The sequence below is a fragment of the Loxodonta africana genome, chromosome 22 (genome assembly GCF_030014295.1).
Source record: "Loxodonta africana isolate mLoxAfr1 chromosome 22, mLoxAfr1.hap2, whole genome shotgun sequence".
NCBI lineage: Eukaryota > Metazoa > Chordata > Mammalia > Proboscidea > Elephantidae > Loxodonta > Loxodonta africana.
Window position 1 is genome coordinate 76970527 of NC_087363.1, and position 15031 is coordinate 76985557.

At 36.9% G+C, this 15031-nt stretch overlaps 1 protein-coding gene across 4 annotated transcripts in view; it reads right to left on the reverse strand.

Moving 5' to 3' along the window:
- Positions 1-15031, reverse strand: part of NCAPG2 (non-SMC condensin II complex subunit G2) — a 122270-nt gene that overhangs the window by 26974 nt on the left and 80265 nt on the right. For all 4 annotated transcript variants that reach the window (XM_010600288.3, XM_010600289.3, XM_010600290.3 and 1 more), the window contains exons 23-24: positions 6736-6923; positions 4780-4920 (exon numbers count right to left, since the gene is read on the reverse strand). In XM_010600288.3, the coding sequence (XP_010598590.1) occupies positions 4780-4920; positions 6736-6923 (329 nt within the window). The remainder of the gene's footprint in view (positions 1-4779; positions 4921-6735; positions 6924-15031) is intronic.

Genomic DNA, 15031 nt, shown 5'->3' on the forward strand with positions numbered 1-15031 from the left:
TATTATTACCTTTGTCAGTGAGACTGTATTTCCCTATTTCATTATGCTCATTACTGTAGGTGATACATCATTAAAACAATCTAAAGTGTTGCTTTTAGGACACGTATAACAGGCATTATTCATAAAAATGTAGATTACTACTACTCAGTAATTAATAACTCCATCACTTTTTTGCATAAATTTCAATGAAATAGTGAGCAACTCTTATTCAGTAGTAGGCTAAGGCAAACTATAGAGAACCATGATTGCTAGGCTTAGGGCTCTATGCTCAGTTAAAAAGATTATTTCCACTTTGTGACAAGAAAAGCGTACTCTGAAGTTATGAGAGAAGTAACGACAGCCACATGAAAGAGTCTGATGAGAGCATATTCCTCTTGTAGAGGAGCTGATCTTAACTAGACTAGAAATAATTATTAATATGAGGTTAACTGGAAGAAACAATTTGGTATAAACATATCAAATTAACAGTAAAAATAAAACCAAACCCACTGCCGTCAAGTCAATTCTGACTCATAGCGACCCTATAGGACAGAGTAGAACTACCCCAAAGAGTTTTCAAGGAGTGCCTGGTGGAATCAAACTGCCGACCTTTTGGTTAGTAGCTGTAGCACTTAACTACTACGCCACCAGGGTTTCCAAATTAACACTAGTATTAAATTTTTATTCTCAGTTAGAAGGAAACTAATTTTCATATCATATGTACGACAGCCTATGTAAGTGCTCAATAAGCATGTCTCCATGAACAGCTGCCTCCTTTGACACGAGACTAGACTGAGACTCCAGACTTCCTAGAGCCATGAAGGTTGGAAAAACACCTGAAACTACTGCCCTAAGATAATCTTTAAATCTTAAACCAAAAAAAAAAAAAAAACCATTGCTGTTGAGTTGATTCCGACTCATAGCAGCCCTATAGGACAGAGTACAATTGTCCCATAGAGTTTCCAAGGAGCGCCTGGTGGATTTCAACTGCTGACCTTTTGATTAGCAGCCGTAGCACTTAACCACTACGCCATCAGGGTTTCCCTTAAACCAAAAAAATATCCCCTAAAATCTTCTTAAAGCCGAACAATAGCTTAACCAGTGAATAATGTCTACCTTGAGAATTATGCTCTTTTAAGATCTATATTGGATCAAATTGATTAACAGCACGTCAAAAGATTAGATGGGAACCATCTGGGGGCAGTGAACTTACGTTAATGGAGGAGGAACAACTCAGAAGAGGAGGATGAGAACGGTTGCAGAGCTTGAAGAGTGTAATCAGTGTCACTAAATAAATAGTACATGTAGAAACTGCTGAATTGGTATATGTTTTGCTGTGTATATTCTCAACAACAAAATAAATAAAACTAAAAAAAAAGTTAACTGAAGGCATAAATCAGTCTCAGAAGAAATAAAACGGGGATGCTCCTTAGAAACAAGGATGGTGAAACCTGGTCTGGCTTACTTTGGACATGTGTCATGGATTGAACTGTGTCCCCCCAAAAATATGTATCAACTTGGTTAGGCCATGATTCCCAGTATTGTGTGGTTGTCCTCCACTTTGTGATTGTATGTTGAGAGGATTAGGGTGGGATTGTAACACCACCCTCACTCAGGTTACCTCCCTGATTCAAGGTAAAGGGAGTTTCTATGGGGTGTGGCCTATACCACCTTTTATCTCGCAAGAGATACAAGAAAAGGGAAGCAACCAGAGAGTCGGGGACCTCATACCACCATGAAAGCAGCACCACAGGCAGAGTGCGTCCTTTGGACATGGGCTCCCTGCACCTGAGAAGCTCCTCGACCAGGGGAAGATTAAGGACGAAGACTTTCCTCCAGAGTCGATGGAGAGAGAAAGCCTTCCCCTGGGGCCAGCAAACTGAATTTGGACTTGTAACCTACTAAACTGTGAGCGAATAAATTTCTCTTCGTTAAAGCCATCCACTTGTGGTATTTGTTATGGCAGCACTAGATGACTAAGACAGTCTGTCATCAGGAAAGACCAATTGCTAGAAAAGGACATCTTGTTTGGCAAAGGAGACAGTCAGTGAAAACAAGGGAAACCCCCAAAAGATGGACTGAGAGAATAGCCACAACAATGGGCTCAAACATATGAAAGATCACGGAGATGGTGCAGGACCAGGCAAAGTTTTGTTCTGTTGTACATAAGGTCACCACGAGTCAGAGACCACTCAGTGGCAATTAACAACACTAACACTTCATTAAAAATTAACCAAAGGCATAAATGACAGCAGACAGACTCTCAAATCTTGTCAAGAATGTTTTTGTTGGTGTTTGCTGTCAGGGCATACAATACTAATAGCGTCGCAATTTTAAATATCACAAAGAAGCTGAGACTTGGAAATACTTAGTTTGCTGGGTGTTTCTCACCCATTCATGTAACACTTCAGGATCTTTACCTGTTCTTTTGTGACATCTTTAGCATCACTTTGTATTCTGATAGTTTTCAATTATCCTTAAACAGTTTTAAGGTATAAGCTATGAATTTGATTTTTACCTTGATTTAGAGAGAAAAATATTTCCATTTATAAGCAAAAGCTAAACTACAGCTCAACATTAATGATTTTAATATCTCTGAGCAAATGGGGATACATACCTACTCTAAATATATTTATCTAGAGCTTTAAAAATTGATTCTAAAAACCATTTCATAAAGTCAAAAGTTACTGCCATAAGGTGAAATAAATTCTAAATCTGGAAAGTCCATTCATAAAGCTTCATATGTAGCATTTGTACAGGACTACTTAACACCAACACTAATACTGGAGTTAAACACGGTATCTCAGAGATGTCAGTTATAAAAGAACTGACCTTAGGAAAAGGTTCTGAAACTTATCTAAATAGTTATCTTGGTGTATTTATTAGTGTTATACCTCTCAACTTTTGCTGAAATTCAGTACCATAAAATACAAAGAACAATTCTGCACTTACTATAAAGCAGTTTTTGAAGACATGATTCATCGTGTTCTTCATGTCAATAGTTTAAGGAGCCAAGCAACAAATTATTTCAGAATGTACCACCATAAAAGTGTTACTCTTTCCTCAAAAACTGGTGTACATAGTCCCATTAAATACTGAAAATATGTAACTTTTCACCTTAACTACAAACAAATTAGTGTTCAATTGACAGTAAATGAAAATCGCTGTATTACCCCAGGTATTTTATATATTCTTTCCTCATAAATGATTTTTTATTCATTACAGTTATTTTATATGTGAGCAAATCTAAGTTACTTTTGGAAGTAGGTATTTAAGACGATAAATAACAGTATACCACCAGACTACTTTTTGACATGTAAGAATTTTAAAATGTAAACTATCCTTTATTAAAGAACATTAAATAAACTGAGTATTACGTGATATTATGGAATTACTGTTAATTTTGTTAGAAGCAATAAACAGTATCGAGGTTTGCAGGAAAAATGCCTTTAGTTTTTAAAAAAGCATACTGAAGTATTTATAGGTGAAATGTTACGATGTCTCTAATTGCATCAAAATACTTGGTCAAAAAAAGAAAAAAATAGGGCTAAATGTTAATAACTCAAGTTTAGGTGAAAGACAAAAGGTGTTCATAGTGTTCTCTCTATTGTATACTAGAAAATGTTCATAATAAAACGTTTTATATAAAAAAAGCATTTAAATTGTATCAGTAAAAATGAACATGTTTCCAAATCTAAAATATGAATGTATAAAATGCTAAACAGGTTGGAGCAAGTGGGCATTTTTACTTTATTACTATTGACACCAAAAACCAAAAGGTAGCCAATACTCGCTTCCCCATAAGAAATCATCACGGATCTAATGCATTTGCATTGTATAAACCAGGGATCAGCAAATTGTTTTTTCTAAAGGGCCAGATAGTAAATATTTTAGGCTTTGCAGGTCCTATTGTCTATGTTGCAACCATTCAAGTCTGCTGTTAGAGCACTAAGTCAGCCATATGTAATAAATAAATGGGTGTGGCTGTGTCCCAATTAAACTTTATATATAATAACAAGTGGCAGGCCAGATTTGGCCTGCAGACCTTAAACTGCCTTGGTCTAAACCATTCATTTATTTACAGTTGTTAGCTATATAGCTTATAGGAGTAAATAAACACTAATCTTTATATTATGTATTGACCAATTTAAATCTGTACAATATCGCCAAAAGAAATGTTCACAATGTAAGGACCAGTTTGGTTTTAGTCATAAGTGATGACGGCCTTAATGTATTTTACACAATGGTCGTAAGACTGTAAAATAGAAATCAGCTATCAAACTTTGACGTACCCATTAACATGTTGCCATGGAGTCAATTTCGACTCATAGCAGCCATATAGGACAGAGTAGAAGTGCCCCCAGAGGGTTTCTAAGAAGCTGCTGATGGATTTGAACTGCTGACATTTTGGGTTAGCAGCCAAGTGTTTAACCACCCACTGCCATCGAGTCGATTCCAACTCATAGCAGCCCTATAGGACAGAGTAGAACTGCCCTGTAGGGTTTCCAAGCAGTGCCTGGTGGATTCAAACTGCCCACCTTTTGGTTAGCAAGTGTAGCTCTTAACCATTATACCACCAGGGTTTCCACTCCACCACCAGGGCCCCTAAAATACAAACTAGTTATTAAACTTTGAGGTACGGTTGCTAGAAAAAAATACCACTTCGAAAACTGTTTCACTCAACTTTGAGTTCTTTGGAAATATTTTGAAAAACTTAAAAATGTCCTAGTAGGATACAGAATGTTGTACAGTCAAAAAGAGGAAAGAACTACACAGTAATTTCACAATCAATATATTTACCTTTCGCAGTTTGTGACTTATCTCCACCACCGGTGCAGCAATCAGAGTAGAAAGCACTCCCCGGTGAACGGGCATATTCATGTGCCAAGACTGAATGGTGGTTATAAACTCATGCAGAGGTGTCTGGACAGAATAAAGTAGCTACAACAAAACAGATTAGTCATTTTGGTGGCGCTGTAAGTCATGGTTAAAAAAATAAACAAACTTTAAGAATGAGGATCCCTAACCCCTCTCAGGGTTCAAGCATTTATTAATCTCATTTGCCTATTACCAGTGCCCACTGCTTTCCTTTCTGCTGTGGAATTCAAGCTGATTCAAATCTCAGGAGCACCACGGCTAGAAGAAGAAAGAAATGACTAAAGCCCGCTGACTGGTAATTATCAGTACAAATATTCTTTCCCCCAAAACAAAATACCCCCCCCCAAAAAAACTCCTCAAAAAAATAGAATTAAAAAAAAAGAAAGAAAGAAGAAAGAAGGAAAAACAAACATGAAGAAACATCAATTACATTAAAAAAAGACACCAACTGTGAAGCAACGTGTCCTGAATAAAGACACACAGTCAACGGTGGCTCAAATTACATTATAAAGACAGACGATAGACTCTTGAAACAAACAAAAGCAAAACCATTTCAAATTAACTCAAATATGAGCTAGGCTATGGAAAATATGGCCAATAATCTTCAATCACCTCTATCAGTAAAGAATACAATAAAGTTGAAAGTCTTCAATATTTCAAAAACTTCCATTTAAGCATTTTAAAAAATCCTCATTAAAAAAGAATAGCTCATTCATATGTTTAAACAACTACTTTAAAAAGATAATGGCTATGATGACAATATGGTTTTGTTCAGGAATTTACATGACACTGAGGAGTATAAGCATATCTGGCAAACAGGTCAATATTTTTATATGAACTAGTTACTCAATAAGGGAACCCTGGTGGCAGAGCGGTTAAGTGCCAACCAAAAGGTCGGCAGTTCAAATCTACCAAGTGCTCCTTAGAAACTCTATGGGGCAGTTCTACTCTGTCCCATACGGTTGCTGTGAGTTGGAATCAACTTGATGTTAACGGGTTTTTTGGTTTAGTTACTCAGTAAGTTCAAGTTACTTAACAATAAATTCACATTAGCTTTCAATCAGCAAAGGCAAACCATTGGAGTCCTTTCATGCTCTGCGACTATCACTTCCAATTAGCAGAAGGTTAATTAACATTTTATCTGTGGAAAGTCTTTGTTAAACTGAAGCCTGTTGTTGTCGCTGTGTGGATTCCAACTCACAGTGACCCTATAGGACAGAGCAGAAGTGCTCCATAGGGTTTCCTAGGCTGTAATCTTCACAGGAGCAGACTGTCAGGTCTTTTCTCCCACGGAGCTGCTGGTGGGTTCAAACTGCCAACCTTTTGGTTAGCAGCCAAGTGCTTTAACTATTGTGCTACCAGAGCTTCCAAACTGAAGCCTACACACTACAAATAGGCAAAATTAGCACCCTCAGAAGTATATTTTATTTGGAAAATTCTGTAAAATAATAAAATAATACTCATTAGCCTATTAGTAGATGTACTCTCTCACTTCTGGCTTGTTAAGCTGTACTAGTAAAAAACTGATTGGAAACTGACAAAGATATGCACCTCCTTGGTCCTCAGGGCAGGTGGGTAGTCTAGAACAGCTAGACCTGTTGGTCTTCCTTTGCCTCCAACCACAAGTAAAATATTACCATTTCTCTAAGCATGTCATGTTATGAAAAAGATTGGAAAGCACTACCTGAAATAATACCATAAAGGAATTATTTCTTATACCATAACTGCATTTCATAAAACAGCCTAACATCGTAAGCGAAAGCTAACTTAAACTCTAAGCAGACTTTACTTCAGTACAATTTAGGCTACAGAATTGAATCATATTTCCATCAAATGAGTAATTTTCATTTAATTATATTGCATAAAAACAGTAAATACCCGCAGGCCTTCTTCTGGTTGCCTTTTGAAGCCCCGTGCAATACATTCCAACATATTCTGAAATACTTTCTGGACGGTGTCAAAAAGTGTTACAACTTCTTCATTTGAATCTGGTTTCTGAACTAGGGAACTTCCACTTATCTCTTTCAGAATGCCAAGAAGTAAGGAAACATAAAAAAATCCCTTCACTGGAAAGAAAATTCAAAATATCAGTTATCTTGTCATGCAATTAGTTGAAATTATCATGCATTTTTCACTAACACTTGTGTATGACGGTAGTTTAAAAGAATATGGTATTACTGATAAGCCAATACCAAGAAAAAAAAAAAAAACCCAGGTTGATCAGATTCATTTAAATGCTATAAAAATAAACAAAACTTTTACTCCGCTTAAGTATTAGCCCAATACGTTCAATAACACTAATAGTGTATTTGACTCAGTCACTAAACTAAGAACTACGTCCACTTGCATATGTAAAGAGACAGCAAATTAACGGTGTGACTCCTTCAACACATGAATTAAAGAACGTGTCCTATTTTCTCATATAAGTCAAATTGACAACCAGATGTATTATTACAAAATGACAGAAGTGGCCTCAGATTCGTCACAACATAATTTGAGAGCCTCCCAGGCTAACTTTGTTAAATTTCCAATACTCTGTAGTAGTTTATTGGTTATCTTTCTTTTCTGAATCTTCTCCATTACTGTTACATCATTTTTGTGAAGTTTATTACTGAATTAAAGCCAAATCATAGAATTCATCCTTGAGATCTTAATTTTTTTTACTTCCAACCAACCTTGTTTGTAAATTAAGCTATAAAAAGTAATACAAATAAAAACACATTATCAAAAAACACAGTTTTTTATGAATAAAGCCCAGTGATCTTGCTCTCCACTGAGCTTCTTTGGCATTTAATACGCATTCTTGTACCTCTCGTTGGACACTTCATTTTGCTCAGGCGTTAATTAAGCAGTAGGCATGTGTATACAGATTGCCTCCCCATCTACACAGTATACTCTTCCTGTGTGGGAACCACGTTGTACGATTCTCTTTTTACCTTCTACTGTTGTATAGGTTCGCTATGAGTCGGAATCAACTCAACGGCAATGGGTTTTTTTGGCTGTTGTTGTTAGGTACCATTGAGTCAGTTCCGACTCACAGCAAACCTATGCACAACAGAACAAAGCACTGCCCGGTCCTGCGCCATCCTAATAATCGTTGGTATGGTTAAGCTTATTCTTGCAGCCACTGTGTCAAACCACCTCGTTGACGGTCTTCCTCTTTTCTGCTGACTGTACTTTGCCAAGCACGATGTCCTTCTCCAGGGACTGATCCCTCCTGATAACATGTCCAAAGTATGTAAGATGCAGTCTCGCCATCCTTGCTTCTAAGGAGCATTCTGGTTGTACTCCTCCCAAGACAGATTTGTTCGTTCTTTTGGCAGTCCATGGTATATTCAACATTCTTCACCAACACCACAATTCAAAGGCGTCAATTCTTCTTTGGTCTTCCTTATTCACTGTCCAGCTTTCACATGTATACAATGTGACTGAAAATACCAGGGCTTGCATCAGGTGTACCTTAGTCTTCAAGGTGACATCTTTTCAACACTTCTACGATACTTTTCAACACTTCTACTATACATCAGAAAAAAATTTATAATATGAAAAAGCAAATCTGTAAGCAAGAAAAAATGCTCCTCATTAAGAGAATGTTTTCCCAAAAGCTCACTGGCTGACATTCTTTTCTGTCTCTTTGCCCATGTCCTGGAGATGTGCCTGCATCAATCATTGACAATGGCACCAGGATACATTAGACCTGCCTGGGTTAGAAGAAGCAACTTTATAAGCAAGGAGATAAACTCTAAAATTGCACCAAGAGGATCTCTTTTGAGCTGGCAGCTCCTATTTACTCATTCTTCTTTGAAGAAGTGTTTATTGAGTGTCACCATGTGCCAATGGTGGCATGCTTAATTCCCTTCCCAACCTCTAAGGGATGGATAATAAGACTCCACATTTTCTGGCCAAAAAAGTTATATAACTAATTTGATGAGTTTATCTGTCTCGCTCATTTGAATGTAGCAAATCTGACAGCAATATTGGAATAAATCTAGGTAACAAATAGGTGATTATAATCGTATGATTTTATATAGGAAACGGAGATAGTAGGCGAAGTACTTTGGTTTCTAAGACAGTTTACGAGGTACAGTAAGCTCTGTTTGAGAAAAAAATAAGAAACTAACCCAAAACCCAAATTTACCTCCTAAAATAAGTAAAATAAATTGTTACACTCCAGTTGATTTTACCCCTAAAAGGTCTGTGGCTCTACCAGCATCATAAAAATTGGTAAAATCATTAAAAAAGAGGACTTTCCAAGGGGATTACTCTCTCTATTTAAAAGAAGACGTAGGCATAAATTCTTCACATACGTAGGTCATATGAAAAACTGCCAATGAATGGAATAGGAGATAACTGAATGCTGACCTATTTAAAGAGGAAGTACTAACAAGTCAGAGAAAGATGATGCCCTGAAGATCAAAGAACCCTGACAAACAAGAGGGTCTGCAAAGGGGAAAGTGTTGATCTGGGAGAACCACACAGGTAACTAGTATCTAATACCTACCAACAAAACTCTGAAAAGTTAAACACTTCAGTTGTGCCTTAGAACCAAATATACATAGACACTACTTAAGTAAAATAAGATAAATTGAATTTTTAAAATGTCAGACTTCACAACAATGTAAAATAGAAGACACTGATTGTGAAAGTTTCACAAAGTTGTCAGTCTAACACTTACCTCTTTAAAGTGAATTACTTCAAAAGCAATTGGTATATATGGGCATAATTATCAGTATAATGCAGAAAGAGAATTGGTTTATGACAAAATCCTATATGAACTCTTATATCCGCTTATTAGAAATATAAAATCCTTTTTCAATTGCACTGGTATGGTTTAAAGATTTTCTTTTTTTGTGTGCTTTAAGTGAAAGTTTACAAATGAAGTCAGTCTCTCATACAAAAACTTATATACACGTTGCTAAAATAAGGAAAAAAAATTTTTTTCTTATGTACTCCTAGTTGCTCTCCCCCTAATGAGACAGCACACTCCTCTTCTCCACCATGTATTCCCCGTCTATTCAGCCAGCTCCTGTCCCCCTCTGCCTTCTCCTCTCACCTCCAGACAGGAGGAGCCCACAGTCTCAAGCGTCTGCTTAAGCCAAGAAACTCAGTCCTCACCAGTATCATTTTCTGTCTTATGGTCCAGTCCAATTCCTGCCTGAAGAGTTGGCTTTGGGAATGGTTCCAGTCTTGGGCTAACAGAAGGTCCGGGGACCATGATCTCCGGGGTCCCTCCAGTCTCAGACAGACCGGTAAGTCTGGCCTTTTTACAATAATTTGAGGTCTGCATTCCACTGTTCTCCTGCTCTACAGGGATTCTCTGTGGTGTTCCCTGTCACGGCAGTCAAGGGCTGTAGCTGGGCACCATCTAGCTCTTCTGGTCTCAGGCTGATGTAGTCTCTGGTTTATGCGGCTCTATTCTGTCTATTGGGCTCATAATTACCTTGTGTCTTTGGTGTTCTTCATTCTCCTCTGCTCCAGGTGGGTTGAGACAAACTGATGCGTCTTAGATGGTCACTTGCTAGTGTTTAAGATCCCTGACGCCACTCTCCAAAGTGGGATAGATAATGTTTTCTTAATATATTTTGTTATGCCAATTGACCTAGATGTATCTTGAAACCATGGTCCCCAGACCCCCGCCCCTGCTATGCTGGCCTTTGAAATGTTCGGTTGTATTCAGGAAACTTCTTTGCTTTTGGTTTAGTCCAGTTGTGCCGACCTCTCCTGTACTGTGTGTTGTCTTTCTCTTCACTTAAAATAGTTCTTATCTACAATCTAATCAGTGAATAGCCCTCTCCCTCTCTCCCCACCCTGTAACCATCAAAGAATATTTTCTACTTTGTTTCAACTATTTCTTGAGTTCTTATAATCGTGAATCGTGGTCTCATACAGCATTTGTCCTTTTGCAGCTGACTAATTTCACTCAGTGTGCCTTCCAGATTCCTCCATGTTATGAAATGTTTCACAGATTCATCATTGTTCTTTATCGTTGCGTAGTATTCCACTGTGTGACTATGACAATAAATTTGCCCGTTCATCTGTTAATGGGCACCTCGGTTGCTTCCATCTTTTTGCTATTGTAAAGTGCTGAAGTGAAAATGGGTGTGCATGTATCTGTTCATGTAAAGACTCTCATTTCTCTAGGATATATTCCGAGAAGTGGGATTGCTGGATCATATGGTAGTTTTTTTTCTAGCTTTTTTAAGGAAATGCTAAATTGATTTCCAAAGTGGCTGTACCATTTTACATTCCCACCAGCAATGTTTAAGTGTTCCAGTCTCTGCACAACTTCTCCAACATTTATTATTTGCTGCTTTTTGGATTAATGCCAGCCTTGTCGGTGTGAGATGGTATCTCACTGAAGTTTTGATTTGCATTTCTCTAACGGCTAATGATCGAGAGCATTTCCTCATGTATCTGTTAGCTGCCTGAATGTCTTCTTTGGTGAAGTGCCTGTTCATATGCTTTGCCCATTTTTTAAATTGGGTTATTTGTCTTTTTGTGGTATCACGTAGATTTTAGAGATCAAACGTTGGTTGGAACTGTCATAGCTAAAAACTTTATCCCAGTCTATAGGTAATCTTTTTACTCTTTTGGTGAAGTCTTTGGATGAGCATAAGTGTTTGATTTTTATGAGCTCCCAGTTATCAAGTTTCTTTTCTGGGGTTTGTACATTGTTAGTAGTTTTGTATACTGTTTATACCATGTATTTGGGCTCCTAGTGTTGTCCCTATTTTTTCTTCCAAGATCTCTATCGTTTTAGATTTTATATTTAGATATTTGATCCATTTTGAGTTAGTTTTTGTGCATGGTGTGAGGAATGGGTCTTGTTACATTTTTTTGCAGATGGATATCCACTTATGCCAGCACTATTTGTCAAAGAGACAGTCTTTTCCACATTAACAGACTTTGGGCCTTTCTCAAATATCAGCTGCTGATATGAAGATGGATTTATGTCTGCATTCTCAATTCTTCTCCATTAGTCTATGTATCTGTTGTTGTACCAGTAACAGGCTGTTTTCACTATTGGGGCAGTATGGTATGTTCTAAAATCAGGTAGTGTGAGGCCTCCCACTTTGTTCTTCTTTTTCTGTAATGTTTTACTTATTCGGGGCTTCTTGCCCCTCCATATGAAGTGAGTGATTTGTGTCTCCATTTCATTAAAAAATGTCACAAATTTGGATCAGAAATGCATTGTATCTATAGATCCATTTGGGCAGAATAGACATGTTTACAATGTTGAGTCTTCCTATCTTTGAGCAAGGTATGTTTTTCCACTTATGTAGGTCTCTTTTGGTTTCTTGCAGTAGTATCTTGTAGTTTTCTTTGTATAGGTCTTTTACCTCTCTGGTAAGATTACTAAGTATTTTATCTTCTGGGGGCTATTGTAAATGGTATTGATTTGGTGATTTCCTCTTTGAAGTTCTCTTTGTTGGTGTAGAGGGGTCCAACTGATTTTTGTATGTTTATCTTGTATCCTGATGCTCTGCTGAACTCTTCTATTAGTTTCAGTAGTTTTCTTGAGAATTCTTTAGTGTTTTCTGTGTGTAAGATCATGTCATCTGCAAGCAGAGATATGTTTAATTCTTCCTTACCAATTTGGATGCCCTTTATTTCTTTATCTACCCTAATTTCTCTGGCTAGGACCTCCAGCACAATGTTGAGTAAGAGTGGTGATAAAGGACATCCTTGTCTGGTTCCCATTCTCAAGGGGAAATGCTTTCAGACTCTCTCCATTTAGGATGATGTTGGCTGTTGGGTTTGTATAAATGCCATTTATTATGTTTCCCTTGCATTCCTATTTTGCTGAGAGTGTTTTTGGGTGTTGGACTTTGTCAGATGCCTTTTCTGCATCAATTGATAAGATCATGGGGTTCCTGTCTTTTGTTTTACTTATATGATGGATTACATTAATTGTTTTTCTAATGATGAACCACCTCTCCATACCTGGCATGAATCCCACTTGGTCATGGTGAATTATTTTTTTTTATATATATTGTTGAATTCCACTGGCTAGAATTTTGATGAGGATTTTTGCATCTAAGTTCATGACGGATATAGGTCTGTAATTTTCCTTTTGTTGGAGTCTTTACCTGGTTGTGGTATCAGGGATACGCTGGCTTCGTAGAATGAGTTGGGCAGTATTCCATCCTTTTCTATGCTCTCAAACACCTTTAGTAGTAATGGTGTTAATGCCTCTCTTTAAGTTTGGCAGAATTCTCCAGTGAAGCTGTCAGATGCAGGGCTTTTTTTTTTTTTTTTTGATGGGAGTTTTTAAATTACCTTTTCAACGTCTTCTTTTGTTATGGGTTTATTTAGTTGTTCTACCTCTGTCTTAGTTTAGATAGGTAGTGTGTTTCTAGAAATTCACCCAGTTCTTCTATGTTTCTAAATTTGTTAGAGTACAAATTTTCATAATAATGCGATATGATTATTTTTATTTCAGTTGAGTCTGTTGTGATATTGCCTATCACATTTCTTATTTGGGTTATTTGCTTCCTCTCCTGCTTTTCTTTTGTCAGTTTGGCCAATGGTTTATCGATTTTCTTAATTTTTCCAAAGCAACAGCTCTTGGTCTTGTTAACCCTTTGAATTGTTTTTCTGTTCTCTATTTCATTTAATTCTGTTCTAATTTTTATGATTTGTTTTCTTCTGGTGCCTGAGGGTTTCTTTTGTTGCTATCCTTTCATCTGTTCAAGTTGTAGGGATAATTCTTTGATTTTGGCCCTTTCTTCTTGTTGTATGTGTGCATTTATTGCTATAAATTGACCTCTGAGCCCTGCTTTAGCTGTGTCCCTAAGGTTCTGATAGGAAGTGTTTTCACTTTCACTGGATTCTATGAGTTTCTTTACTCCATCCTTAATTTCTTCTATAACCCAGTCCATTTCAAGGAAGGTGTTGTTCAGTTTCCAAGTGTCTGATTTCTTTTCCCTGCTTTTTCTATTATGGATTTATGGTCAGAGAACATACTTTGTAATATTTTGAATTCTGTTAAGGCTTGCTTTGTGACCTAATACGTGGTCTATTCTAGAGAATGACCCGTGCAGATTGGAAAAGAAAGTTTACTTGGCTGCTGTTGGGTGCAGTGTTCTGTATACATCTACAAGGTCAAGTTGGTTGATTGTGGCAGCTAGGTCTCCTGTGTCTTTATTGAGCTTCTTTCTGGATTTCTGTCCTTCACCAAAAGTGGTGTTTTGAAGTCTCCTATTTTTATTAGTATTGTGGAGCGGTGTATCTCACTTTTCAATGCTGTTAGTTTGTTTTATGTATCTTGAAGCCCTGTCGTTGTGTGCGTACATATTTAATAAGGTTATACCCTCCTGGTGTATTGGCCTATAATCATTAATCCTTCTTTATCCTTTGTGGTGGATTTTAAAGTCTATTTGTTCAGAAATTAATATTGGCACTCCTGCTCTTTTTAGATTGTTGTTTGCTTGATGTATTTTTTTCCATCCTTTGAGTTTGTTTGTGTCTTCAATTCTAAGGTATTTCTCTTGTAGGGAGCATATAGATGGATCGTGTTCTTTTATATATTCTGCCACTTTCTGTCTCTCTTTATTGGTGCATTTAGTCCGTTTACATTCAGCATAATCACAGACAGGTATGAGTTTAGTGCCGTCAATTTGATGTATTTTTTTTATGTCGTTGACAGTTTCTTTTTCCACTTAATTTTTTGTGGTGAGTAGTTTTTCTTTATAGATTGTCTTTTCCTATTATTCGTTTTCGCCGAGTCTTTATGTTTTTCTTGTATTTTATTTTGATGTTTAGGATATTTAGTCTCCTTTGTCGTTACCTTAACATTTACCCCACTTTTCTAAGTTTAAATAAAACTTTTATTTCTTTATGTTGCCTTTAGTTACTCTCCACATGAAAGATTTATGATTATATTTTTTAGTCCCTCTTTATTGATTTAATGTTGTCATCTTTTACATTATGACATCACTGTCTCCCTGTTTTAAGCATTTTCACATCTTGATTTATTTTTGTGATTTCCCTATCTGGGTTGATATCTGGTTGCAGTGTCTTGTGTTCCAGTTTTGGACTGATATCTGATGTTATTAATTTCCTAACCAGAGAACTCCCCTTAGCATTTCTTGTAGTTTTGGTTTGGTTTTTGCAAATCTCCTAAGCTTCTGTTTATCTGGAAATATCCTAATTTCACCTTCATATTTGAGAG